Here is a 26,730-nt window from a genome sequence, read left to right on the forward strand (position 1 = left end):
ACACACACACACACACACACACACACCTGGCTGGGTATGAACGTGCACAGGAAAGTGTGTTTGTTAGGAAAGGCCTGATGTAGGACATGCTAAGCCTTAACACACACAGCCATAAAGCAGTGGGGCTGTGTGACCAGAGGACTATAATTAGGCCTCAACGCGCTATTAAAACTCACACTGCCATCAACTAGAGGTCAGAGAGACAGCCACCTACAGTGCAACACACACACACACACACACACACACACACACACACTCGACATCTATCACCAAGGATTTAGACAGAAAAGCTGTCCACTCCTACACACCTATTCTGTGTAAACACGTGTGTGTGTGTGTGTGTGTGTGTGTGTGTGTGTGTGTGTGTGTGTGTGTGTGTGTGTGTGTGTGTGTGTGTGTGTGTGTGATGAGCAGAGTTCATGGTGGCCATAAACTTGCTGAAGGTCGCTCACACCACAGACCCGCCCTGCGGTGTGCTTAAAACTATTTCTTATATCGCAGACCTGACTCCTCCAAAATAAAAGTTCCCACACAACTAAACTGCATTCTCAACTAACGGATCATTTTACATCACACATTCTCATTTTTACATAAACATTTGAATTCTATTTGGTATTTCGTTTATCTTTTGGTGAGACATTTAACATGTTGTTGTAAATATCTTAATATAACATATTTTTATGTTTCATAGATATATTTTATTTAATACTTTATTGGACATTTTTTATATAAATATCTTTATTTTATCTTCTTATTTAAACATTTTGGTTTATTAATATTTGTATTCTATTTAATTTGATATTTTTTACCGACATTTTGCTTTACTTATAACATTTATAATAAAGAATTTATATATGTATATATTACTTTTACTTCTTATGTTTATAAATACATTTTTTATTCTAGTTTATTATTTATTGGACATGTTATTATTTTTTCTGTTGTTTTTTAATCGGATATTTTCCTTCTATAATGTTTTTATTGTAAATAATTTGGACTTCTTATGTTTGTGAAAAATATATATATTTAAGTTTTGTATTTTAAGTTGTAGCAACTGTCACTCATCCCACAGGATATAGAGTATTCTGATCCTGTCAAATTTGAACATGCTTTGTTCCTCACACACAGACACTAACCTGGGTCAAAATAACGAAACTGACTCAGACCGCCTGAGACGCTGCTGTATCATCAATAATGGGAAAAGTGCGTACGTACTGAAAATGAGATCCAGGCTGTGCCACAAAAGCGGCCGTGCACGTGTAATTTCACACGCCCACGCCCAGGTATTATGTGTCAGAGAGCCCCGTATGGGAGCGCAGACACAGTGGAGGAAACGGCTGTATTATGGTCATTAATAAGACATGTTGAACAAGCAGCCAACAAAGCACAGAGGCTCCCACTGCAGCGGGCAGAGCCATGAGTGTGAGTGTGTGTGTGTGTGTGTGTGTGTATGTGTGTGTGTGTGTGTGTGTGTGTGTGTGTGTGTCAATAGGTGTCTGACCAAAGCTTGAAAAGTCCAGTGCAGGGTGTGTGTGAGTGTGTGAGTGTGTGTGTGTGTGTGTGTGTGTGTGTGGCCTAAACGTGACCCGAACCCAAAGGCAGGCAGCCCAGCTATTAGAGCAGTATTAGTACAGAGCTGCTATTACACTGCTAAATGACTGCTATTATACACACACACACACACACACACACACACACACACACACACGACTTGCAAAAACACTCCCCCCAACACACACACTTTCAATGCTTTCCAAATCCAAACACTCTTTGAACATTGGAGAGAAGAGTGGCTGCAGAAATACACACGCGAAAAATATATATCACTCACACTTGTAATGGTTTGCAGAGACATTCAAAAGCACATGTACAAACAAATACAGAAACACACACACACACACACACACACACACACACACTAAAATGAAAATTCGGACACTCAGACTCAGAGCTACAGCCGTCGATAACAAGTGTACTGTTTGTGTGTGTGTGTGTGTGTGTGTGTGTGTGTGTGTGTGTGTGTGTTTCTGTATTTGTTTGTACATGTGCTTTTGAATGTCTCTGCAAACCATTACAAGTGTGAGTGAGCGCGCTCCAGCAGATCGACCGTGAGATCGGCTCATTTTCATGTAAACTGTTTAAAAAACTGTGAGGAAAGCTCAATCAGCGGGCAGCTTCCCCACATCAAACTCAAAGGACCTGAACAGGAACCAGAAATAACAAAAGAAACAACCTCTGTACCAACACAACAGCAACAAGGAACATGTATTGTGTGATATAAAAGGGATTGTACGATTGTTACTAAAAAATAAAACGTGTTTTCATTTCTTTAGCCTTTTTTCCCTTGATTAATGGTTCAATACTTTCCAGGTTTAAATGTGTTTTTCCAATTCAAACCGTTAAGAAGGTAGAAAGATAGGGAACGGAAACGAAACGCAATAATAATGCAACATAACGAAAGACATAAAGAGAGAAAATTAAGTACATTTGGCAAAACTGAAAAAGTTTTCTGTCATTTCCTTCACATCCACTTTAACTTCATTTCTCCTCAGTCTGTAATTAATCTCCTTAATATGGTGCTGCAAAATGAAATGCATACCAAGGGAGTTCAGTGCTGTATTAAAACCTAAAGCTTAAGTTTTCCATGGTGATGTGCTTGAAGCAGAAACCTCCCTGCTGGAGTGTCCGTGAGGTAGACATTGACTCACTAACAGGTCAGAGTGATGCAGCTGAACTCTGACCTGCAGCTTGAGAAGGAGGTGGAAAGAGGGAATTTCCCCACAAGACACGTCACAGGAGCCCATTCATAAAGTTTCAGGAACTGCAAAATACACAGCCTGCACCGCCATCTAGTGGCGACTATAGGAGAAGAGAGGATGACATCAATTAGGGAAAGGAAAGGGGGAGGAAAGAGAAGGAAAGGTAAGAGAAGAGGAGGGAAGGAAAGGAAAGGCAAGGAGCGTGTTTTAATGTGTCTATGTATTGCATGTGTGTGTGTGTGTGTGTGTGTGTGTGTGTGTGTGTGTGTTACAGCTGCATGTTCACTCTCCACAGGCCGAAGTATTGGCTTAAAAGAGCCCATACTGTTCTTTTTATCAAACACACACACACACACACTGTAAACATGGAGTGAATCAGGGGTCCATCATGAGAGAGAGAGAGAGAGAGAGAGAGAGAGAGAGAGAGAGAGAGAGAGAGAGACACACACACACACACACACACACACACACACACACACACAGAGACAGACACACACACGGACGGGGAATCCCCTTTAAAGCAGAGAAATGGCACTTCTCAATAAAGGCTGCATTGTCAAGGTGTATGTGTGTGTGTGTGTCTGTGTGTGTGTGTGTGTGTGTGTCTGTGTGTGTGTGTGTGTGTGTGTGTGTGTGTCTGTGTGTCTGTGTGTCTGTGTTTTTCTTGGACACTGACTACTCAAGGGCTTTCCCCTACTTGGTTTTTCCAAAAGCCCAATTGAGTGGAGAGAGTGCAGCTATATGACCCCTCTCTCTTTCCATCCGTCCCTCCTCTTAGAGACGTTTATAGTTTTATGCATTTGTCCAGCGCTGCCAATTACCACTTGTGCAAAAGCACATGCACAGATGTTCGCTCGCACGCATGAACCTGAACTTGTATAGTTGTGAGGACATGCAAGCAACGTTACAGGAATGCTCTCTTTAACCTTCCTCTGCCCTCACAGGAAGTGCATCGCGGCTGTGCTTTAGCTAGCTAGCAAGGCTATCTTTGGCGGTACTAAAGCATTACAAACTCACCTAACACGGTTGAATGAACGGTCCTTTCTTTTCAAAAACTAGTATAGTGGACATGTGTATTAAATAAAGATAAACCCCACACCTATATGTTTTATTTGTAAGCTGGTGTGTTGACGGGAGAAATCGTGGATGTAACTTTTGATGTGCAACAAAGATGGCAGTCTTGAGTGTAAGAAGTGTCTTGTGTTTCAAACACAACTTTTTGACTGTGCAGCATCTGGGTACTCAAAGTGCCTCTTACCATACTTTGCATAGAGAGCCTAGGTCCCTCCCTTTCCGGTGGACCACCTTATTTCGGAAAAAAATATGTATTGTAGTCGATGGCGATAGAGAAATGATTGAATTTGAATTGTGCCATGAAATACACGTATGATGTTTGTCAATCTTTAAAAATCTTTCCCAAGTCAAGAAAATCAGTTTGTCGTAAAACTGTTCAAATATAAGGCTATGAAAATACGCAACTAGAAATACTACAAAGCCAAGAGTTGCGTAACTGATGTCATCTTTGTTTCCCTCCACTAAACATAAGAGACATGAAGAGAACTTTAACAAGACGCCTGTGTGCTTTGTACCGAGTTGTAGGCGTACCAGCAATGGGTCTTCTTTGGCTTGTGGTGTTGGTGACGTGTATTGTGCGAGACCAGAGATGTGGTTCATCGAGCGGTATCTCACAACAATAAGTGTTGCTTCACAGTTTTACAACAAACTCTGTTCTTCTTGACTTGCCAAAATGATCTTTTAAACTGTCAAACATCATATGTGTAATTCATGGCACAATTCAAACGGGATCAAAAATCATTTCTCTCACGCCATTGCCTACCATACATATTTTTTCCGAAATAAGGTCCCATGGGGTCGGAAGTAGAAGGGCGGGACTTAGGCTCTCTATTGGGAGGGACTTAAATAGCAAGTAAGTAAAGACGTATGCAAATCAAAACTCCAGCATTTTAAAAGGAGCGGCAGTTGGTGGCATCAGGTCAAGTTTTATATCTCCCAAATTGTTAAAAGTCTTCTACTCTCCGCTGATCTTTGTTGCATATGATCTGCATGAATATGACTATGCCCGTGACGTCGGAGAGATGTTACCATGAGATGCAAGAATCAGTAAGTGATTCCGTTCCAGCCAAAACACACGTAAAATATCAGTGTTACCTGTGACCCCTCCAAAGGAGCCGTAGGTCATGTTGCAGACGGTTCTCTTCAGATTGTGTTCGTAAACCATCTTCAGCTGGTACTGGTCTCCATGCTCCACGTTCCCTGCAGTGCCTACACACACACACACACACACACACACACACACATAAACTCAAAGTCTATAAGTGATCATTTCTAAATACAGACAACAAAACAGAAAAGGCATTTAACTGCCAGCTGCGTAATGTTTCTGTGTGTTACCTGAAACAGAGTAGACTGAACACTTCCTGGGGTGAAGGACAGCCAGATGAAGCAGATCTGAACACCTGAGAAGAGAACAAAAGAGACAATCATCATTGAGATAGTAACCATGATGGTAAATATGAAAATCAACGCCCACTTTGCTTGCTTATTATCTTGGACACACACCTCAGAAAATTCAGTAAGATCTTTGAACAGAAGGCGGGAGATTTGATGGCTAAAATATAACAAGATCTGGGTTTGGTGACAATGGGGCCCATTTAATTTAACCCTATATTTACGTCTGATTGCACATACTACATCATGCTTAAGAAGCTACTAAAAATCAGCATCTGTTTAGAGGTATTTTGCTTCCCCCACTAACGTTCTGTGAACACAACGCAATATCTGTTTCCAGAGGGGACGGAAGCACAAAAAAAAAAGAACAAAACCAACAATATTTAACGACTTGAGGAAGTATCCAAAATGTTTACAGTCAAAGTATCGCTCCTGTTCGTTTGGGTGATTTCTGTATTAAGAAATACGGTCGTCACAGATCTTTGGAGCAGTTGTCGTTGCTGGAAGTATTTGTGGTGCATGCTTCTTCATGACGTTTCTAATTGTGACAGTGATATGTTATCTGTTCTTGTTTTTAGTTTGCTGTCTGTATCTATAATGCTCCCTATCCTGGCAGTCTTAATGAGTCTTCTCCGGGTTAAATAAAGCGTAAATTCACATAAAACCTGCACTTTTTACCTGAATCTGTACACATCAATGTAAATATATTTAACAATCCGGACACAAAATGTAAATATGTTCATTTAATTTAAGTCCTTTTTGGTTTAAACAGTTTGTTTTAACATAACATTTTTATTTAATCTTATTTTACTATCCTGTGTGAAACCGCACTGTCCTGTTTTTCATTCTTATTCTGTTCCTGCTTTAACCCCTGAATTTCCCCACAGGATTAATAAAGGTACATCTCATCTTATCTTAAATAAGTAAAAACAAGTAATAAATAACAAAGCGGTACCTTCATAAACTTAAATAACTGATTGCTTCTTTTACTTCTTCCCCTACGGAGCTCAGAGTTATTATTTTTTAGCTATGCATGACAGATGCTTCCTGCCGCTGTGGTTGAAACCATATTTTCAGCTGGTATCCAGTCCATAGTTTAACTCCTAGAATAATTGCTCTAACAGCTGCTGGTTTATTCTAACGTTGGTTTTGGTCTCAGTGATGCTGATCCTGGATTTTCACATGTTTGCTTCACCACAAAGCCACGGAGAAGGACTCGGCCCACTCGTTGGACCCAGAACAACTGCTGTCTCACTAACAATCAACCACTGTTTGTCAAGAGAAGAACAACAAGGGAGGTGAAAACTGGATCCCACAAGCTTTCTTTCTTTCTTGGAAAACCACTCGAGTCCGTTCTGAAGTTACATTTTTCACCATCTGCCCACTTTCTTGTCAGTCTGTCCTGGCAATATTTACGTGCTTCTCTGTCAAGGCCGGGCCGGACACCAAAACGCCTCTGAAGAATGCTGGGCCGATAAACCGCAGGTAACTAAACAGGACTTCTTGCAAGCAGACTGATTTAGTTGGTTTCGGCTTACAATGCGATGATGTGGGAAGCCTTCGGGACAAAACCACCAGTAGCTGTTCCCAGAAACGTCACTTTGTGGAAGCCTCCTGTGCACCCATCGAAAAGCATTAGGGATGTTTATTGTTCAGATCACTGGTGAAGTGCCAGGGTTAGGGGTTCAATGCCTATGTGAAACAGGGCATATTCTGGTTCATCAGAGACTTAGTCACTAAACTACTGTTTGGTTAACGTGATGTATTTCTAAAGTTACAGAAAGTCTCTGGATATTTTAAGAGTAACCCTCCCAATCTTGGTTATGAATTGTGAATATGTGTTTATAAGTCTTTAAGCTATACTACATATGCTTATATTCGACATAAGGTCAAGACATGGAGTTAAATAAAGACCTGTGTCCTGGACAGACACACAGATATGGCATATTATCTGACCTCTAATCCAAAAGTCCTTTAGTTCAATTCCTTTATCAAGCCTGTCCAACAATGACCTCATACCTACTTAAGCCGCTACAAATATGAGCATCAACTTTATAATGATATTCATAAACATTACAAACAACCATTATCTTGTTGGGTGTCACAGTAAAAGGTTCAGTGCTGGTCTCTATTTTCTCATTCATAAATACAAAAGTGATGTCATGTGAATGCCATAGTAGCCTTTAAACGGCAGGAGGTTTGACTTGTATCTCCCTGACACAGTAAGGTCGAGCTCTGCGTTCGTGAGGCGGTGATTTAAGTTTGCTGTACCTGGCAGAGGACATTAAGCTAATGCTAATTCGACCTACTAACACCCTCACGTAGAGCAAGGCAGCAAACAGGGCTGAAGTGAAGGAGAGAGATTACACAACAGCCTCAACGATCCGTGTGTCAGGAGTATCTGCATTAGGGCTGAATGTTCTTTTTTTAGGTTATTTTAATTACTTTTAAATTAAGCTTTGAATGTCTATCAACACCGTCATTCCTGATGTGTTTCATTGGTTTAAAGACATGCCTTTTTGTATTAAATTAACTTCCTTTACTGGATATACATTAGCACTGCATGCTGCGCTTTGTTGTTTTGAAAGGCTTAATGACAACAGTTATGGTTTGAAGCAACATAACCCTGGATAAAAAACATTGTGTTCACTTATTTTTTAGACTTTTGGACTCAACAATGCTTTCGAGATATTGTAAATGTTTAAGATCCATTATTTGGTAAAACCCCAGTCTAATAACTCACATATCTATGGCTGAACTATGAAACATTAAATTGTGACGTCTTAAACTAAACATTTCAACAAATCAGAAAGAAATATCTGATATTTTATTCGTCATCCGGTGTCTTTTCATAAATTGCATTAACAGTGTTTTTTTAAACATGAGTACACAGGGAAGAGGTCATTTAGAGGGGAAATATAACAACCAGTGCTGTTAGCGTGTTTACACTCAGGGAACCTTAATGCATATTAATCATGGGACCCAGTTCAAGAACCTCCAAGAACAACCTCAAGAAGAACAACGTCCGCTTCAAAAACCTTGCAGATGGAGCGTGAGCGTAAACTAAAGTCGTGTGCACATGTGGCAGTGTCTTTCCACTGAAGCACAACATGTCTGAAGTACACGATGGCATTTAATGTATGGATATACCTTTCACTGGGTGAGATTTAACTTTACAGGCAAGCTGTTTTCATACGCGTTGTCGCAGATGTTATTCTTTGTGTGATTGTCTGCTACTTTAACGGATTCCAAGAGAATAATACAGAAATCCTCAAAATGAAGCTGTGAAAAACCCTGTGATCTCAAATTGTCGTGCATGTATTTATTACAACAACACACAAGTATTTGTTTTATCCCCCCTCAAAATACAAGTATCAGTCGTTTAAGCTTGTGATTAATCACAGATCATTATTGGGATTAACACAAACTGTAATCTGTATTAGTGTTGCACGGTATACCGGTACTAACGAAGTATCGCGGTACTGAGGCATTTAAAACGGTACGGTACGGGATTTGGAAAGTACCGGTACATGGCGGGAAACTCATCAGTAACGTTGCGTGGTAACTAGGATACAACTGAGAGGAGCAGGAGAGAAGAATGGCTGCTGCACCACCTGTCACTCCCCGAAGTGCAATCTGGAAGTATTTTGGCTTGAAGTCAGATGAGGAAGGCAAACCAACAAATGTAGATGCACCGGTTTGCAAAAGGTGTTTTAAAACATGCCAAGCGAAGGGCGGCAACACGTCCAACCTAACGAAACACTTACAGGACAAGCACCCAGACCTGTATACAGAGCTCAGGGGACAACAGGTAGGCTAACTCACAAACTAAGGTTTTCCCCCTTAAAATGACAGGGAGCCAAACTATTTTTGAAGTGAGCAAGTCATGTCAGGGCAAAAAAAAAGTTGCACCTTACGTGTAGGCTAGATAACGCCTTCAATAGCGGAGAAGGCGGCACGTTCGCTTTTCAAATGGAATAGCTCAGTAGCCTAGTTAATATTTGGAAGGGCACACAGAGACCAACCACATTTCACGTTTTTAAAGTTTGTTTCAGTCCGTAGGCTACCATCCTCGCAGAAATACGATCAGTAGCCAAGAACTAGTCTTTCACAAAACAAATTCAGTGATGTGTCAGAGAGCCGGTTCTCTGACGTGACAACGGCTCCATTGCAGGCTACTGTTAGGAGCTCCGAGCCCGTATACTCTCTCTCTCTCTCTCTCTCTCTCTCCCCTCTCTCTCTTCGGCCCCTCTCTCTCTCTCTCTCTCGCTGCTGCACGGAGACAAATGTTTCCCCCCGCCTCATCACGTCACACTCATGCAATATAATAGTAATAATAAAAAAAATAAAACGCATTAGGTGCGTTAAGTTGTGACAGCGTTTTCTGACATAGGCATATCGTCTGCATAATAGTCTTAATGCCGTCACTATCTTTCGATCTGAAGCGACGTTTCGGCAATCTTGCTGAAAAGTACTGAAAAGTACCGAAAAGTATCGAAATACATGTTAGTATCGGTACCGGTACCAAAATATTGGTATCGTGACAACACTAATCTGTATTCCACCACAAGGCAATCTATTTCACCCCTTCGATGGCCTTCTCCCCGAGTTCCAGTGTACTTACGAGACAAACTTGCCCACTTCCATCTGGATGATGGCGTTTTTTAGCTGGACCTCCAGCAGCAGGGCGTCAGCCGGACCTCCCTCGCTGGTCTTGTTGACGTTTGGGGAGAATATCCGCAGCATCCCCATGTAGCTGCCCACCACCACCTTGTCTATTAAGGTGTAAACAAAAAGCGTGACAGATGTTACGTGAGATAAGTCAGGGTGGAAGTTGTTACCTCTAACAGCAGGAGAGCTGTCACTGCTAAGGTAAAACAAGATTTTTCTTAAACAAAACAAAGTTGGAGAACTTAATGCAGACTAATTACTCTCATTTACTCAACCTGAAGTAAATTGTATAGAGGGCATTTGATGGGAGGGAGTCAGCTCAGCATAAAGTGTTCAGGTTTTCAAGTCATAATTTAGTTATACACATCATGTTTCAGGTTGTCAAACATTCAAATGTTAGAGTTTATAGTGTGAATGGGCATACAACAATATGATAGAAGTAAATGATGGTCATACCCATGATTTATTAAGTCTTTTGGACATGTTTTTATCACTTGTGGATTAGAAAAGAATCTGAAATCCCAACCAAAAAGAATCACATAAAGACTGTACATGCATCCTTTCCACATGCACATTAAAGAGCATGTCAGTGTCACAGTACAAATGGCACAACAGTAAATATAAGCATTGAGCACAACTAATAAACTCAAAGCAAAACATCCCAAATGCCCAATCTTGATTCCAGATAAGAAATTACTTGCATACGAGAACAGAGAACCACTGTGCCATGTTTTGGCTGTGGCTGGTTAGCTTGTTTTTACTCTAGAGGGAACTGGTTTGCTTATTAAAGTATGTCAAAAGTGGCAAATAAAACTTGTCATGCAGTAGATGTTTTAAATCTTTAAGATATATTTCTTATTTTCTTGGCAACATACATCATGATATGTATTTCACTCTGTTTTTTGATCCACATAAGTGTAAAGTGGTGTAATAAGACAGGAAAGATCTGTGCGTTAATGGTGCATCTCTTCCTGTCTACACACTGACCGTGTCCAGTGCCACTGTTGTCCACGTCGCCGACACAGAGGCATCCCTGGTCGAACTCCTCCCCCTCACCAAGCGCTGCCGACCACCAATCGCGGGCCTTGAACAGAGACATGCTGCCCCTGATTGGACGGAGAGAGAAAGTGTAAAAGACAGGAGGGAAATGGTTAGACACCTGACATGCACAAAGGCCTTTTCCTCTTTGGTGCCATTTTTCTAATCAAATATATCACTTCTGATTCAAAATGTGTCGCAATATATTATATTTAAAGACAAGCTATTAGCTGATAGATGAGAAAAAGAAACATGGATATTTTTTTTATTACTTAAAGCGCATTTTATCTCCACACTGAGTAAAGTAGTTGGTCGTTTAGGCGCCTCGCTCTAGGGCAGGGGTGTCCATACTACGGCCTGTTGTCCTTTTTTGAATGGCCCACAGCAAATTCCAAAAGTATAATGGAATATGACCCACACCTGAAATTTGTGCTCGTCTTATAATGCACCTCTTAAATACATGTGTACAAATATAACAGTTGTCATGTGTTCATTTTCAAACGAAGGGGCTATATTGCGAAAGCCTTTGGCAGATTTACATTTCCTTTAGCTGATGCTTTCAACCAAAGCCACTTACAGTTAGTATGAGCCATGAAGACACAAACTCCGGTAAAATAGCTTCAAATAGCACACAGCATTGTAAGTACTGCTGCATGCTACATCATTTTTCAAAGTTTGATGGTCAAGGTGCAATGAAAACAGATTTGTTTTCAGTCTGGAGGGAAGATCAGATTGTTTCAGCATGAACCGAATTAAACCACAAACCGTGTTCACTACAAGAACACCGGATAATCAATCTGCAGCCAATGGAATGGCAGAAGAGCCGATCACATGACTTGAGTGTGAGAGTAGAGAGGGAAATAACAAAGAGAGGTGGGGGCAAGCAGCTTTTCTACTTGCTAAATGCTGAGCAGGTGGAACAGGCAGCTAATCCAGAGAGGCAATCCTTCCTATCTGCACTGCCACTTAGAGCTGAGTTAAAGGAATATCACACCATCTACAGCCAAGATATTTCAAAAACCATGAACGCTTAAATTGCTTTGAGAGAGACGGGTACAAAGATTCTCTATGTATGCTTTTATTAGCAAACCAGGAAATGAATACACTTTGAAATTAATAAAATATTATCCCAAAAGCATGGACCTGTTAGATTATTTTGTAATGATGCAGAATGAAATGACAGAAAGCTGGGAGAGAAGCCGGAAGCTATCGTCGCAAACCCCTGCCCGACACTCTTATTATTCTAGCAGTTTTACTTCTGACAGGTAATGGATTTATCACTGTGTGGTTTGGCTTTGTGAGTTTTTGACTCCTCTTGACACAACCTGTTGCACATCATCTGCACTTCTTGCAACTTGCCCTAACCAGTTATTATAAATCAATGAAATGTAAAATGTGCCTTTTAGCTCTCTGCAAGCATTAGGCTGGTAGGAAATGTCAATAAACTCCATGTTGTTTATGTCAGGGGCCAGGCACCCTGTTCACTCCTCTGTGATGGAAGGCGTCCTGACGTCTCTGAAGGCTCAGGGAATAGATAGAATAGAATAGAACCGGAGGATGAAACCCTCTTTATTAGTCACATACTGTACATGCACACAGCAGAGCACACACAGTGAAATTGGTCCTCTACATTTAACCCATCCTAGTACTAGGAGCAGTGGGCAGCTATTGTGCAGCGCCCGGGGAGCAATGGGGAGGGGGGATTGGAGGTGTCTGGTGCCTGCTCAGGGCACTACAGCAGGGCCTAGGAGGTGAACTGGGACATCTCCAAGTAGCAGTCCACCTTCCATATTTTCAAGTCTGTTCGGGGACTTGAACCGGCGACCCTACGATTCCCAGTCCAAGCCCCTACTTACTGAGCCACTACTGGAAAGTAACCAACACAGTTTAAGGCTGTAAAATTAATATCACAATAGCTATTTGACCTTCCTGTGATATACCCAAATATAACACTAGAAACCCCTGAAAGAAATAAAATCTCAAGTGGTCAGGATGGAAGGTTAAACTGTAAGAATCTGAATGCTGTATTATCCCAAAATTAATTTAAACTGGGGTTTTTACATTTAAATGAATTAATATAGAAATATTAATGTAAACTTAGAAAGCTAAACTTAAAGTGTTAACTAAAATATAAAACAAAATAAGACGAGTACAAATATTTTCAAACATAAGGGGTGAACATAATTCCACATAATTATTTATTTTTACAATAAGCATTATTTTATTCCATTGTAAAGTATTTAATTTTACATTTTTGTCTATCTTATTCTATTATATATATACAATGTGGTCTATGTATACCTGCATTGTCCTTGGACCACCACTCTTTTCCATTTTGGATTTGTTTTTATGTCTTAGGTATGCCTTCCTGTGGTGGAACTTTAAATTCCCTTCCCAGTCTTCAGTTACATGTAATAGAGAAAGTCAAAATACAATAGAAATCGATCTCAAATTGCAGGAACAGAGCAACTCCATCTCCAGAGGATAAAGAGTCTCTGACCACGAACACCTCTAACAGTCCCATCACATACAGAAAAGCAGCCGACACACACTATAGCTTTTGCACATACGACCATAAAGCCACTGAATCTTTGAAGACCAAGCACCTGTGGGTTCACTGTCCTGTAACTAAGAATATTCTTGCTATGGTAAATAAGTCCAATATGACGGAGCATACAAACACTTAAATGAATCACACATGCCTTCAGAAGCTATACACAGACGGTTAAAAATCTTGCAGCTAACGTCAACCGGCAGAATTAACTTTAGCCTAGCTAATGAGCTAGCTCTCCAAGTTACCTGGATACTGAGCAGATATAAGAACAGTCTTATATAAATATATTTAAATCGTATCAGCTGGTGACTAAACGCACTCAGGATTGTTACCGAGGTTTTCTTACCTTCACGTACAGAAGCCGGTCCGTAAAAGCTGTTTAGTTGTCCCTCCTCGCTCACACAAAAATCACATTTCTCACCCCCTTGCTCGCAGCCATCGTCCTGTTGTCATGACACTGACGCTCACCGGACAAGCAGGGCGTTTGTGCGCAGGACCGGAAATGAGAACCCAAAAGACCGCCGGGAAAATGAGTTTTTCCTTTATTCGTCCCTGAAAGAGGAATATTACGTTGTTACAGAAAGCGTGTAGAAAGGGAAGAAGAAAATAGAGCACTATTATATAAAAGTCGTGTACGTAATATTTAAATGAGTCATGACATGACAGGCGTTTGTGCGCAGGACCGGAAATGAGAACCGAAATGACAGCCGGGAAAATGAGTTTTATACCCATAAAAACTCTATACCTTGTTAATTTTTTTAATATGCCAAATTGATACAACCACAAAAAACAACCATATTTCTTCCATATCATCTGTTTTATATCCGTGAATGTACATACATCCAATAACAACAATAAACATATTTAAAAAACAATTTTACATCGAAATTTAGTCATACATACACTAAACGTAGCTTAATTAAAAATGATTATATATAACACATATTATCACCAAGGTGGTCATCGAACACTCTGGAACTGTCCAATTAGATATCTCTAAATCTCTACCCACTTATCTCCCCTGTATTCAGGCTGTAATTGATTTGATCTCTCTGTATCTGTATTTCCTGTGTTGTAACTGTAAATGGTACTATATACAATCTGTCTTTCCGACAAACATATGATGATCGCACAGTATATAGCATATGATGATTTGATAGCTTAAACTAGCGAAAAGTAAATCAAGGAGTTTTAAAAATATCATCTTGGCAGCAAAATGCAAACATACATTCCAGCATAAATATTAATCCGAAAACAGATATATATATATATATATAAGTACAACACTGATGAGGGACCTTTTTACGTCACAATTTACATTTTTAAAGAACATTTTACTGATAACACAACTACGGAGCCCCGAAGGTGACATGAAAAAAAAAAAAAAAAAAAGTTTACTTTCATGTGCTCACGTGAAAGTTTCACGTGAGCACATGAAAGTTTTAGGTGAGCACATGAAAGCTGTAGATTGATGTAGCCTGGCCCATAGGGCTACTGGAGACAGTCAGTGAAAGAAATGACTACAGTACAGGAGTTAGTTGCGCTATATTTCAATCTCGGTCTTTATTATAAGGACATTGCTGCTTTGCTCGCAAGCCGTCACCATTTTCACGTGCGTCACCAGTTTCATGTGCGCACTTGAAACTGGTGACGCACGTGAAACTGGTGACGCACGTGAAACTTTTTTTTTTTTTTTTTCATGTCACCTTAGGGCTCCGTTCACAACAAATATTTGACTTAAGTATAGTTTAAAACGTAGGATTCTTACTAGTATTGGGTTGTTTTAACACACTGTATTGTTGTTTGTTTTTATTCAATAACTTTGCTGTGCATGTCTAAAGCTACATGTGTATTTTTATCTTCCTGTAATGAACTGTGTAACGTGATCCAAGTGAGCAGCTGCAGACAGGGAGGGACTTTGAAAGTGAAAGTAAGAAGTCAAACTGCGAGACTCCATTTTACACCTCGATGGAGCAGGAGAAAGAGAACACGGTGAGTGTTAACACCAGACTTTGCTGCGTTTTTGCGTTCTAAGAGTTAATGTTTACTTTGTTAAACTTTATGTCAGTAAAATACACTCTTGATGAAAAAAAAGCAAGATCTTAAAGTCCGATGGCGTATTCAGGTGTTGGAGAACTAAACATGCCCTTGTTTCTGCGTCATCATGCTTACAGAAAAGTCTGACTTATTTGTCGTCGTTGTTGTTGTTGTTGTTGTTGTTGTTGTTGTTGTTGAAACAAGTTGTGGTAATTGGTTATGTATTTTTGTTTACTAGTAGGTCTATTTACTTGTATTTTGGAGATATCAGACACTTTTCCGATGAAAAAAAAAAAGCCTCGACAAACCTGTGACTGCCCTCCGTTCGATGGACACAGTTTATGGGGACATTCTAAAACGCTTAACTTGAAAAGGCTTAACGTAGTTTAATGTTCCAGAACAGCGATCAATGATCACCACATTTCTCTCAGACATCTCTTGTTATGAGCTCTGTCCATTGACTGTAAAAATAATGGACAAACCTTCAGTGACGTCACCCATAGGTTTGTGAAGAGCTCAAATGAAGCTCAAATGGGCGCCATCTTGTCAGTGCCTGACTCCGCCTGCTCCCGGATAATCCATAAATGGTTAAAGGGTTGGGTTGTGAGTGAAACTGGGGCGGGGCGAATGAAGCCTGGCTGCTGGAACACGCCCACCTACCTCGAGGTTACCAAGGTAGCTAGAAGTTAGGCTACCGGTATATGCTAACCTGAACTGTAACTCGCAGCACTCACCAGACGTTGACATTTTCCTTCGGCTTAATACGTTTCTTGGGGTAAGTTAACCTGACACTATACAACAATACTTCAGGATAGTAGGATAGCAACCGATAGCAACGCTAGCCAATCTAGCTAGCGTGAGCAAGACTACTTCATCATTAAACAACATACTTTGATGGACTTCATTTAATGAACATATTTTCTTTAACATTATTCCCAATAACTATAACGTTAGCTAATTTAGCGGTCATTACTGGATTGCAGTAAAGTTCATCTACCCTACAGCATAAGGAGGTGACCTAAGGCACTCTTAAAATCGATACCTGCTAATGGTGCTAACATATATAATACACTTCAATAAAACATTTCACTCACCGAAAAAAACGAACCACAGAATCCTTGGATGGTCTGTTAGCACAATTAACTGCATAGCAAGACATGTTATCCCTCAGAATTTCGTATTAAAATACTCAGAAAAGCCTAACACGACCGATAGGTCAAGTTCAACGATTTAGAGAGCTGGGTGGATGAGGTGACAGCTATCCCATGCGGCTAACCTTAACAACCCCAGCTGTCACTCAAATCGGCCACGCCCCTAATTATGCAGAACTTTATGGCTTAATATCTTTTGAACTGGATTTTTTAATGAAAATTCACCCCCCTCACAGTTGTCATGAACGCGGAAACTAGCTATACAGAGAAAACCGTTTTTTGAACCAGGCTGTAAACATGTTTATTTCTGCTCCAAAGTTAGACATTTTAACATGGGGTTCTATGGGGATTTGCTCTGTTTTGCAGCCAGGCCACGCGGCCATTCGAGGAACTGCAGGTTTTTGGCACTTCCTTATGGGCTTCATTTTGGAGACTCGGAAGTTGCCCCTTGAGGCTCTGTCCCATCTGTAATTGAAGTGCATAAGGATTTCCTGTATCTTTTAATGTCAGGAAAGATATTAATGCAGGGGAAGTAAACCAGAGTAAGGGGTAGTGGTGGCTCGTTGGTGATTGGTCACTCCTCTGGCCAAACAAATTTTACTAATGGCCCAATTAAAAGAAGTCAGCAATTTGGTGATGATTGATCCCTTGAGTAAAAGTAGACGTACTCTGATCTTGTACTTGAGTAAAAGTAGAAGTACTCAGATCTTATACTTGAGTAAAAGTAGAAGTACTCAGATCTTGTACTTGAGTAAAGTAGAAGTACTCAGGTCTTGTACTTGAGTAAAGTTGAAGTACTCAGGTCTTGTACTTGAGTAAAGTAGAAGTACTCAGATAAGTACTCAGATCTGGTACTTGAGTAAAGTAGAAGTACTCAGATCTTGTTCTTGAGTAAAGTAGAAGTACTCAGGTCTTGTACTTGAGTAAAGTAAAAGTACTCAGATCTTGTACTTGAGTAAAAGTAGAAGTACTCAGGTCTTGTTCTTGAGTAAAAGTAGAAGTACTCAGATCTTGTACTTGAGTAAAGTAGAAGTACTCAGATCTTGTACTTGAGTGAAGTAGAAGTACTCAGATCTTGTACTTGAGTAAAAGTAGAAGTACTCAGATCTTGCACTTGAGTAAAAGTAGAAGTACTCAGATCTTGTTCTTGAGTAAAATAGAAGTACTCAGATAAGTACTCAGATCTTGTACTTGAGTGAAGTAGAAGTACTCAGGTCTTGTACTTGAGTAAAAGTAGAAGTACTCAGATCTTGTACTTGAGTAAAGTAGAAGTACTCAGATCTTGTACTTGAGTAAAGTAGAAGTACTAAGATCTTGTTCTTGAGTAAAGTAGAAGTACTCAGATCTTGTACTTGAGTAAAGTAGAAGTACTCAGGTCTTGTACTTGAGTGAAGTAGAAGTACTGAGATCTTGTACTTGAGCAAAAGTAGAAGTACTCAGATCTTGCACTTGAGTAAAAGTAGAAGTACTCAGATCTTGTACTTGAGTAAAGTAGAAGTACTCAGATAAGTACTCAGGTCTTGTACTTGAGTAAAGTAGAAGTACTCAGGTCTTGTACTTGAGTAAAGTAGAAGTACCAGAGTGTAGGAATACTCTGTCACAGTAAAAGTATTCTAAATGTTCCTCCAGTGAAAGTAGAAAGTACTCTCATCAAAATGTACTTAAAGTAGCGACAGTAAAAGTATACTCATCAAAATGTACTGTAGTGTGTAATGTACATTAATCCAAATCTGCTTAGCAATTTAAGGGATTAAATAAATGTAGTGGAGGAAAAGTACATCATTTCCCTCTGAATTGTAGTGCAGAAGTACAGAGTGGAACATTGAAACACAGCACAGGTCCCTCAAAATTGCTCTTAATTAAAAGTACTGTACTTGAGTAAATGTACTCAGTTACTTTACACCTCTGCTGATGTCCAGTGGTCTCCAGTTGGTGCGATACATGTAGCTTGTGCCAGTTCCTCCGCCTTCTTTGGCTTTTCACTGCCATCCAATTCATGTTTAAATCTGCGCTGGAACTATGAAGGTAGTTGGGGTAAAACTTGGTAATATGATCATTTTTATGTTTATTTTTTGACACGTTAAGGTTTGCAGATTAATTGCAAGTGTTAAAACTTTTGTTGACAGTCCAAATTTAAACCAACATGTATCATTATGATGGATTTGATTGAAATGCTTGCATTATATGGTGTGTGTTTATGTATTTGTCTCCAGGGGAACTAGTTCATCTATCAGAATGGAGAACATGAGAGAATACAATGATGATGAGGAGGACACATCTTCAGTCTCCAGCTGTCTGTCTCTGAAGAGTGACCGGTCCACAATCACACCTCCACTCTTCAGTAATGAACCTGGACCCTCAGACAGGAAGTAAGACTCTGTTTTCTACTGCAAACTGACCTGACGAGGATTCAGTTGTGATCTGAGTAGCAGATTACAGTAATGAAACACAGTAAATTAGAGTAAAGAATTCCAGAACATGAAAGTGAAGACAAAGGTGTAATTGAGCTGAGGCTGTGCTGCTTGGCAGGTTAATCATTGAAATGTAATGACCCAAGTTCAGAGCGAGTCCATAAATCATTCATTGGGCAAAGTACAAAGGTCAAAAGCTGCTCTTTACAAAAACGAATAAAATGTTTGTTGTTTCCACAGACAGAGAGCAGATTCTCCAGTCTCCAGCTGTCTGTCTCTGAAGAGTGACGGGTCCAAAATCACACCTCCACACTTCAGTAATGAACCTGGACCCTCAGACAGGAAGTAAGACTCTGTTTTCTACTGCAAACTGACCTGACGAGGATTCAGTTTTTTATGTCATCAAATAATCTACACTGTTCCTTAATATTAACATTTGCGCCGTAGATAATCAGAAGTAAGTATGCAAGTATAAACAAGGCATGCAATAATACAGAATAAGCATAACATATTGATATATATAGAAGAAATGCACACATTAGTTATACTAGAATACAAATAAAAACAAATAAATGATGAGTGTGATGGAAAGTTCTGGAGGAATGGAGTCGAAAGACAATGCGAACACGGTAGAGCTGGAACTTTGATGGCAAACACTGGCGGTTTATTATGAAGTTAAGGCCGGAGAATCGACAAGACATTTGGTTACTTAATGAATCACTTAATGAAATTGGGGCCGAATTGGAATCGTTTCAGAGTTTGAAATAAATATTGCCAGGATACGCCGTCAAATGCCTTCTGTGCATCAAGAGACAGTATCATTGTTTCTTATTCCCTGACTTTTGGATGAGTCATTAGATTTAGTAATCTTCTGATATTATCCCCGTAGTATCTTCCCTTTATAAACCCGATCTGATCAGGGTGGATAATTTCTGTGATAATTCTACTGACGCGCCTTGCTAGAATGGCTGTTAGTATGCGTAGGTCTGTATTTAACTGTGATATGGACCTATATGATTGGCACGTGGCAGGGTCTTTGCCTTCCTTGGGTATTACGACAATTGTCGCATCCTTCCAAAAGGGAGCCAGGGTTCCGGATTGCGCATGTTGGCAAGCTTTTAGCAGTAAAGGTGATAATGTCCCTTTGAACTTTTTATAAAACTCATTGGTCGACCCGTCCGGTCCAGGACTTTTGTTGTTTTTCAATGTAGAGATTACATCTTGTATTTCTTGTTCCCTAATTGGTTCGTTGAGCTCTTTCGCCATGGGTTCAAAGAGCTCTTTTAATTTGATGTCATTTAGAAATTCTGTGTTTTTACATAGGGACTGATAACATTTTGCAAAGGAATCAGAAATTTCATCAGGTTTTGTAAGTATTGCATTGTCAGACTTTATTTTCTGTACTATATTAGAAGATTGCTGCTTTTTAAGGCTTAATGCTAACAATCTGTTTGCCCTGTTACCATTTTCATAATATTTTTGTTTTGTTAACCTTAAATTGCCCTCGATCTTTACGGAGAGCAGGCTATTCAGGTCCCTACGTGTTAGTTTAATAGCGTTAAGTAGATTGGAGGTTGGTGTTCTTTTATGTTGTTGGTCAAGCTGTCTTATTTTGTCTTCTAGTTCACGCTGTTTTGCTTCCCTTCTCTGTTTCTTTGCGCTTGTAAATGAAACAATGGGGCCCCTAACATATGCCTTGGCACAGTCCCATAGAATGAGAGGTGATATTTCCGGTGAAACATTTGTATCTAAGTAATTATTCAATTCAATTTTCACAAGGCTGATAAATTCCTTATCGCTCAAAATGGATGCATTCAGTCTCCACTGTTTGGTTGTAGACCTGTGACCTATATCCTAGATAAAGCAAGAGGTGCATGGTCAGATATATAGTAATTGGTAAGATCTGTATTTCCTCGACCCTCTGTAACACTGCTTTGGGTGTAAAAAAGAGATCTATTCTAGAATAAGAAGAATGTCTATGTGAGTAAAAAGTCAAATCTCTGCCCTTCGGGAACTTACCTCTCCAAACGTCCACTAGGCCTGACTCTGTCGACAGATGTTTAAGCATTTTACTCATTCTAGAAGTTGGAGTTTTGGAGGAAGGTTGTCTATCCATAAGTTGTGACACAACACAGTTGAAGTCTCCTCCCATCAAACGAATACCAGAGCTGTGCTGCAGAATTGTGTTAAAGATTGTACTAATAAAACCTGGCTCTTCCTCATTAGGAGCATATATGTGCATAAGAGTGACTTGTGTTCCATCAATTAATCCATTTATCAGAATGAATCGCCCCTCAGTGTCCTTATGGACCACAGTTAATGCAAAGTTAACCTGTCTATGTATCAGAATTGAGACTCCTCTCTTTTTACCTGATTGATGTGATGAATAGAACACTTTATCTGCCCAGGATTTTTTCAGTTTTTCATGTTCGATTTCCGATAGATGGGTCTCCTGCAGGAATGCTATTTGGCAGTTAGCTCTCTTTAGTTGACCAAGGATTTTCTTCCTCTTTATAGGGTTATGAAGGCCTTTGACATTAATGACGAAATGATGGAAATGACGTTTGTCGTTTTAGCGGACCAATCACAGCCCTTACGGCTGCGTCGCCTCGATGCAAAGTTACAATTTTTGTGAGGTGCCCGCAACGACGCAACGTGTCCGTGAGGTACCTTGCGTTGCGTCGAAGTTGCCTTAAAGGCTTATTTACTCCATTTATCGCTCAGTAGCGCCCCATTTTAAAGCTTTTTGATTGTCGTGTACAGACATACCTACCAAATCAATAATCCAGATGCATTAAATTAACATTGGTTTCATTGTTTCATTCTAACAATATAATCACTGTTCTTCACTTCACCTGTCATTGGTCATTATGTTATGGCTGGTCGGTGTATATGTAGACAGTGATCATGATGAAATATCAGCTAAAGATATGGGGCATTTATAAAAAATCAAACAAGAATTTGCCACCTTTAGTGAAAATCATTCAACGTAATGCAGTGTGCTATAAAGGATGTGTTCCTCTCCACAGAGGGAAGAGGAAGAGTCCTGTTCCTGTGGAGGAGCAGCTGTCCAGCTGTGCTCTGTGTCAGGACGTCCTGAAGGATCCAGTCTCTACCAGCTGTGGACACTGGTTCTGCAGACAGTGCATCACCTCATACTGGGAGCAGCGAGCTCCATCAGGAGACTCCTCCTGTCCCCAGTGTGGAAAAAGATCCAGAACCAGAGCTGGACTGCAGACAGCCAGTCAGACCAGAGCTGTACAGAGTAAGTCTGAACATCTGTCTGCAGGGGTCTTCATGGTTTATGTGATGGGTTTCACAGCAGACTGTTGTTCCCTTTCTATCTTCAGATTCTTTAAACCTTTTTCCTTTGTCCTCTGTTTCCTTCTCTTTGCAGATGGTGGTCTGCAGCAGGTTTTAGAGGACCATAGGATCAGTCTGAGGAGGAGATGTGAACGTGTGACTGAAGGAACTGATGAAAGTGAAACCCTCCTCAACAGGATCTTCACTGAGCTCTACATCACACAAGGACGGAGTGAAGAGGTTAATACCCAACATGAGGTGAGGCAGCTGGAGACGGCTTTCAAGAAGAAGACCCTCAATGAAACTCGACTCAAGTGCCAGGATATCTTTAAAGCCTTACCTGACCAACAGACACACATCAGAGTGGTCCTGACCAACGGCGTCGCTGGCGTTGGAAAAACCTTCTCAGTGCAGAAGTTCATTCTGGACTGGGCCGAGGGTTTGGAGAACCAAGATGTCAGTCTAGTGATCCCGCTCTCCTTCAGGGAGCTGAACCTGATCAAAGCTGAGCAGTACAGTCTTCTCAGGCTGCTCCATGTTTTCCATCCAGCCTTACAGAAGGTCACAGCAGAGCAGCTGTCTGTCTGTAAAGTGCTGTTCATCTTTGACGGCCTGGATGAAAGCAGACTCTCTCTGGATTTCAGAAACAGTGAGGTTGTGTCTGATGTCTCACAGCAGTCCTCAGTCGACGTTCTGCTGACAAACCTCATCAGGGGGAAGCTGCTTCCCCCGGCTCTCATCTGGATCACTTCCCGACCTGCAGCGGCCAATCAGATCCCTCCTGAGTGTGTGGACAGGGTGACAGAAGTACGAGGCTTCACTGACGCTCAGAAGGAGGAGTACTTCAGGAGGAGATCCAGAGATGAAGAACAGTCCAGCAGAATCATCTCTCACATGAAGAGCTCCAGGAGCCTCCACATCATGTGTCTGATCCCAGTCTTCTGCTGGATCACTGCTGCAGTTGTGGACCACATGTTGACTACAGACCAGAGAGGAGAGCTGCCCAAGACCCTCACTGACATGTACTCACACTTCCTGCTGGTCCTGACAAAGAGGAAGAAGCAGAAGTACCATGAGGGACATGAGACGAGCCCACAGCAGCTGACGGAGGCTGACAGGGAGGTTCTTCTGAAGCTGGGGAGGCTGGCGTTTGAACATCTGGAGAAAGGAGACATCATGTTCTATCAAGAAGACCTGGAGCGCTGTGGTCTTGATGTCACTGAGGCCTTGGTGCACTCAGGAGTTTGTACAGAGATCTTCAAAAGAGAGAGCGTGATCTTCCAGAAAACAGTCTACTGCTTTGTTCATCTGAGCGTTCAGGAGTTCCTGGCTGCAGTCTACATGCTGCACTGCTACACCAACAGAGACACAGCGGTACTGAAGGACTTCCTGCAAAGAGACTATAACGACAGTTATAGCAGTGATCAGGATTACCCATCCCTGGACGTCTTCCTAAAGAGAGCCATGGAGAAATCTTTCAAAAGTAAAAATGGCCACCTGGACCTGTTTGTCCGCTTTCTCCACGGCCTCTCTCTGGAGTCCAACCAGAGACTCTTAGGAGGCCTGCTGGGTCGCACAGACACCCGTCCAGAAGTCACCCAGAGAGCCATCAGCAACCTGAAGGAGATAAGAAGTTCTAACATTTCTGACAACAGGAGCATCAACATCTTCCACTGTCTGACAGAGATGAACGATCACTCAGTACATCAGGAGATCACAGAGTTCCTGAAGTCAGAGAACAGATCAAAGAGACTCTCTGTGAAACACCCCTCAGCTCTGGCCTACAGGCTGCAGATGTCAGAGGAGGTTCTGGATGAGTTGGACCTGGAGAAGGACAACACATCAGAGGAGGGACGACAGAGACTGATTCCAGCTGTGAGGAGCTGCAGAGAGGCTGTGTAAGTCCAGATGTGATTAACTGTATAAATAAGTGGAGATAAGGATTTTAGTTTTTCAAATAAAGACGATACAGCGTGTTGCTGTTGACACTGTGAGAGCACAATTTAATTAATACATTTATTGTAATGATTTCAATAATTACAACATTTTACAGTTCTTTCTTCTCTTCATTTCCTTGTCAGAAGAAAGGAAGGATATTTAATCAGAGCAGCATGTGATCACAGCATGCAGCAGTGTCTCACAGATATCAGTGAATGCAGTGAAGTCATTATTACATGACTGCAGTTTCTTCATCGTTAAATCAGACAGAGTAATATCTGATCGATTTTGACTCTAGTCTTCTCTAGTCTAGAAGGTAGCTAGCAAAGACGTGACAGACATGGGATCAGATCACACTCCACTAAATATTAAACGGACCAACATCCGATGTTAATCACATCATTATATTCTAAATGTGGTTCATCAAATGCATGAAGTAAATATAAAGTTTCCCCTTTTTTATCTTAACAAATCCTGTAATGTGTGTTCAAACAGAATTCCTGACTGTGGATTCCTAGACTGGGAAGTCGTGGCCTCAGCTCTGAAGTCTGGCCCCTCCTCTCTGAGAGAGCTGGAGCTGACGGACAGAGGTCTGGAGGATTCAGTCGTGGAGGTGCTGAGTTCTGGACTAAAGAGTCCAAACTGCAGACTGGAGACCCTGAGGTCAGATCCCTGGCTGTAGTTCATGTGATTTTCTATTTGTACTGTATTTATCATTTATATATTTATAACCCCAGAGTTTAGCACTAAGAGTACAAATATATTTGAATTATTTCACAGTTGTTTCTAAATGGCAGAATATTTGTAAGAATAACAGCAGAGACAACTATAGTACACATTTGAATGATTCCTTGCCTTATTTTTTACAAGTACATCATATAGATAAAGGTGTGTGCCTTGGAAATACTGCTCTACATAGATGATGACCAAACTGTTAGAGAGGCACTGACATAACTTAGACTAAAGTGAACTATCCAAACACCCACAGTCCTTTAACTCACTGAGCTGTAGTTATCAGAGCCTCTCAGTCTGACAGGAGAGGACTCTCCACCACCTTGTTGTAGAAACAGCTCCTCATATCTGGTCGCTCCGAGCTAGCACCAGATGCTAACAACAACAATCCCAGTAACTGGTGCGCTGTCTCGCTCGCTCGCTCACTCTCTCACTCACTCACTCACTCACTCACTCACTCACTCACTCACTCACTCACTCACTCACTCACTCACTCACTCACTCACTCACTCACTCACTCACTCACTCACTCACTCACTCACTCACTCACTCACACACAAAAAGCGCTCGTGCCACACACACACACACACACACACACACACACACTTGAATGACACAGAGGTTGTGTGCTCCTCGGTGGCGATGACGGCTTGCAGTTAAAAAAAAGATTATAAACAAATGTGGAAGTGAGGGGGACACCAACAGGAATTTGAAAAGTTGGGGGGACATGTCCCCCCTGTTTATCATTTATATATTTATAACCCCATCATTTTCTGAGTACAAAGACATTTAAATGACTTCCCGTTTCTTTCCAAACGGCTGAATGTTTGTCAGAGTAACAGCAGAGACAGTGAATGTGTGACGGACAGTGTTTGAGCTTCCACAGACTCTCTCTGTGCTCCATGAGTCAGTGGAGATGCTGTCAGTACTGATGAGCTGTGTGAGGGAGAGGCTTGAGGTTGTTCTGATCCATGATCAAGGAACTTTTAATTATCTACTATCACATTTATAAAAGTATCTACATCATTATTGACATCGGCATCTCAACCTTCTCCAGGTCTTAAAAGATGAGTAACCTTTGAACTATCTCCAGCAGGACTGTAGTTCTCTGACCTTACATCCTGTGTTCTTTACTCAGACTGAGGGGCTGCTTCTTTGTAGACGTTGTGATCTGGAGTTGAATCAGTTTCTGAGGGGTTGTTTGTCTGGCTGCACATCATGTTGTGGATGGAGTTTCAGATGTGAAGTCTCCTCTTTTTATTGAAGTAGAAGCACGTTGTGAGAGCTCTTTTTCTCTGTCTGTATCTTACAGTTTTTAACCTGAAGGAGTTTCCACTTTCTAAACTTCTACATCCTCTACTTCTCCAGCTCTGCACAGATTATTAAACCTGGAATATTTGAAGCTGAAACGTTGTTTTCTAAACTTCATCATGTGTTCTTTATTCAGACTGATGTTCTGCAGTCTGACAGAGATCAGCTGTGCTTCTCTGATCTCAGCTCTGAAGTCCAACCCCTCCCATCTGAGAGAGCTGGAGCTGAGTGAGAACGCTCTGCAGGATTCAGGAGTGGAGCTGCTGAGAGGTCTTCTGGAGAATCCACTCTGCAGACTGCAGACTCTCAGGTCAGTTCTCCATCTCTTACTTCTGTGCTGAGATGAATATGAGAGA

The 26,730-nt window shown here is 41.0% G+C and overlaps 2 protein-coding genes across 8 annotated transcripts in view; one reads left to right on the forward strand and one right to left on the reverse strand.

Moving 5' to 3' along the window:
• Window positions 1-14,025, reverse strand: part of bbs9 (Bardet-Biedl syndrome 9) — a 160,864-nt gene extending 146,839 nt beyond the window's left edge. For all 4 annotated transcript variants that reach the window (XR_010165481.1, XR_010165480.1, XM_063880035.1 and 1 more), the window contains exons 1-5: window positions 13,838-14,025; window positions 10,887-11,005; window positions 9,853-10,003; window positions 5,172-5,236; window positions 4,929-5,042 (exon numbers count right to left, since the gene is read on the reverse strand). Coding sequence is in view for 2 of the 4 variants with exons in the window: in XM_063880035.1 (XP_063736105.1) it covers window positions 4,929-5,042; window positions 5,172-5,236; window positions 9,853-10,003; window positions 10,887-10,998 (442 nt within the window). In the remaining 2 variants the exon portion in view is untranslated. The remainder of the gene's footprint in view (window positions 1-4,928; window positions 5,043-5,171; window positions 5,237-9,852; window positions 10,004-10,886; window positions 11,006-13,837) is intronic.
• A 1,184-nt stretch (window positions 14,026-15,209) lies between these two features.
• On the forward strand, window positions 15,210-26,730 carry LOC134862245 (protein NLRC3-like). 4 transcript variants are annotated; one of them, XM_063880036.1, is made up of 7 exons: window positions 15,249-15,483; window positions 18,893-19,048; window positions 19,331-19,435; window positions 22,120-22,355; window positions 22,488-24,291; window positions 24,827-24,994; window positions 26,511-26,730. In XM_063880036.1, exons 1-7 carry the CDS (start codon window positions 15,323-15,325, stop codon window positions 26,713-26,715), a joined length of 2,835 nt encoding a protein of 944 aa, XP_063736106.1. In that variant the 5' UTR covers window positions 15,249-15,322; the 3' UTR covers window positions 26,716-26,730. The 4 variants fall into 4 exon arrangements, with proteins under 4 accessions (XP_063736109.1, XP_063736107.1, XP_063736106.1 ...); XM_063880037.1 differs by lacking the exon at window positions 19,331-19,435 and having other exon boundaries at window positions 15,248-15,483; XM_063880038.1 differs by lacking the exon at window positions 15,249-15,483.

This window comes from Eleginops maclovinus, chromosome 3, assembly GCF_036324505.1.
Source record: "Eleginops maclovinus isolate JMC-PN-2008 ecotype Puerto Natales chromosome 3, JC_Emac_rtc_rv5, whole genome shotgun sequence".
NCBI classification, from domain to species: Eukaryota; Metazoa; Chordata; class Actinopteri; order Perciformes; family Eleginopidae; genus Eleginops; species Eleginops maclovinus.

Coding starts and splice junctions, on each gene's coding strand:
- LOC134862245 (XM_063880036.1), top strand. CDS start 15,323: ATGTCTAAAGCTACATGTGTATTTTTATCTTCCTGTAATGAACTGTGT. Junction 19,049..19,330: donor CCTGGACCCTCAGACAGGAA/GTAAGACTCTGT, acceptor TTGTTTCCACAG/ACAGAGAGCAGATTCTCCAG. Junction 24,995..26,510: donor TGCAGACTGGAGACCCTGAG/GTCAGATCCCTG, acceptor TTCTTTATTCAG/ACTGATGTTCTGCAGTCTGA.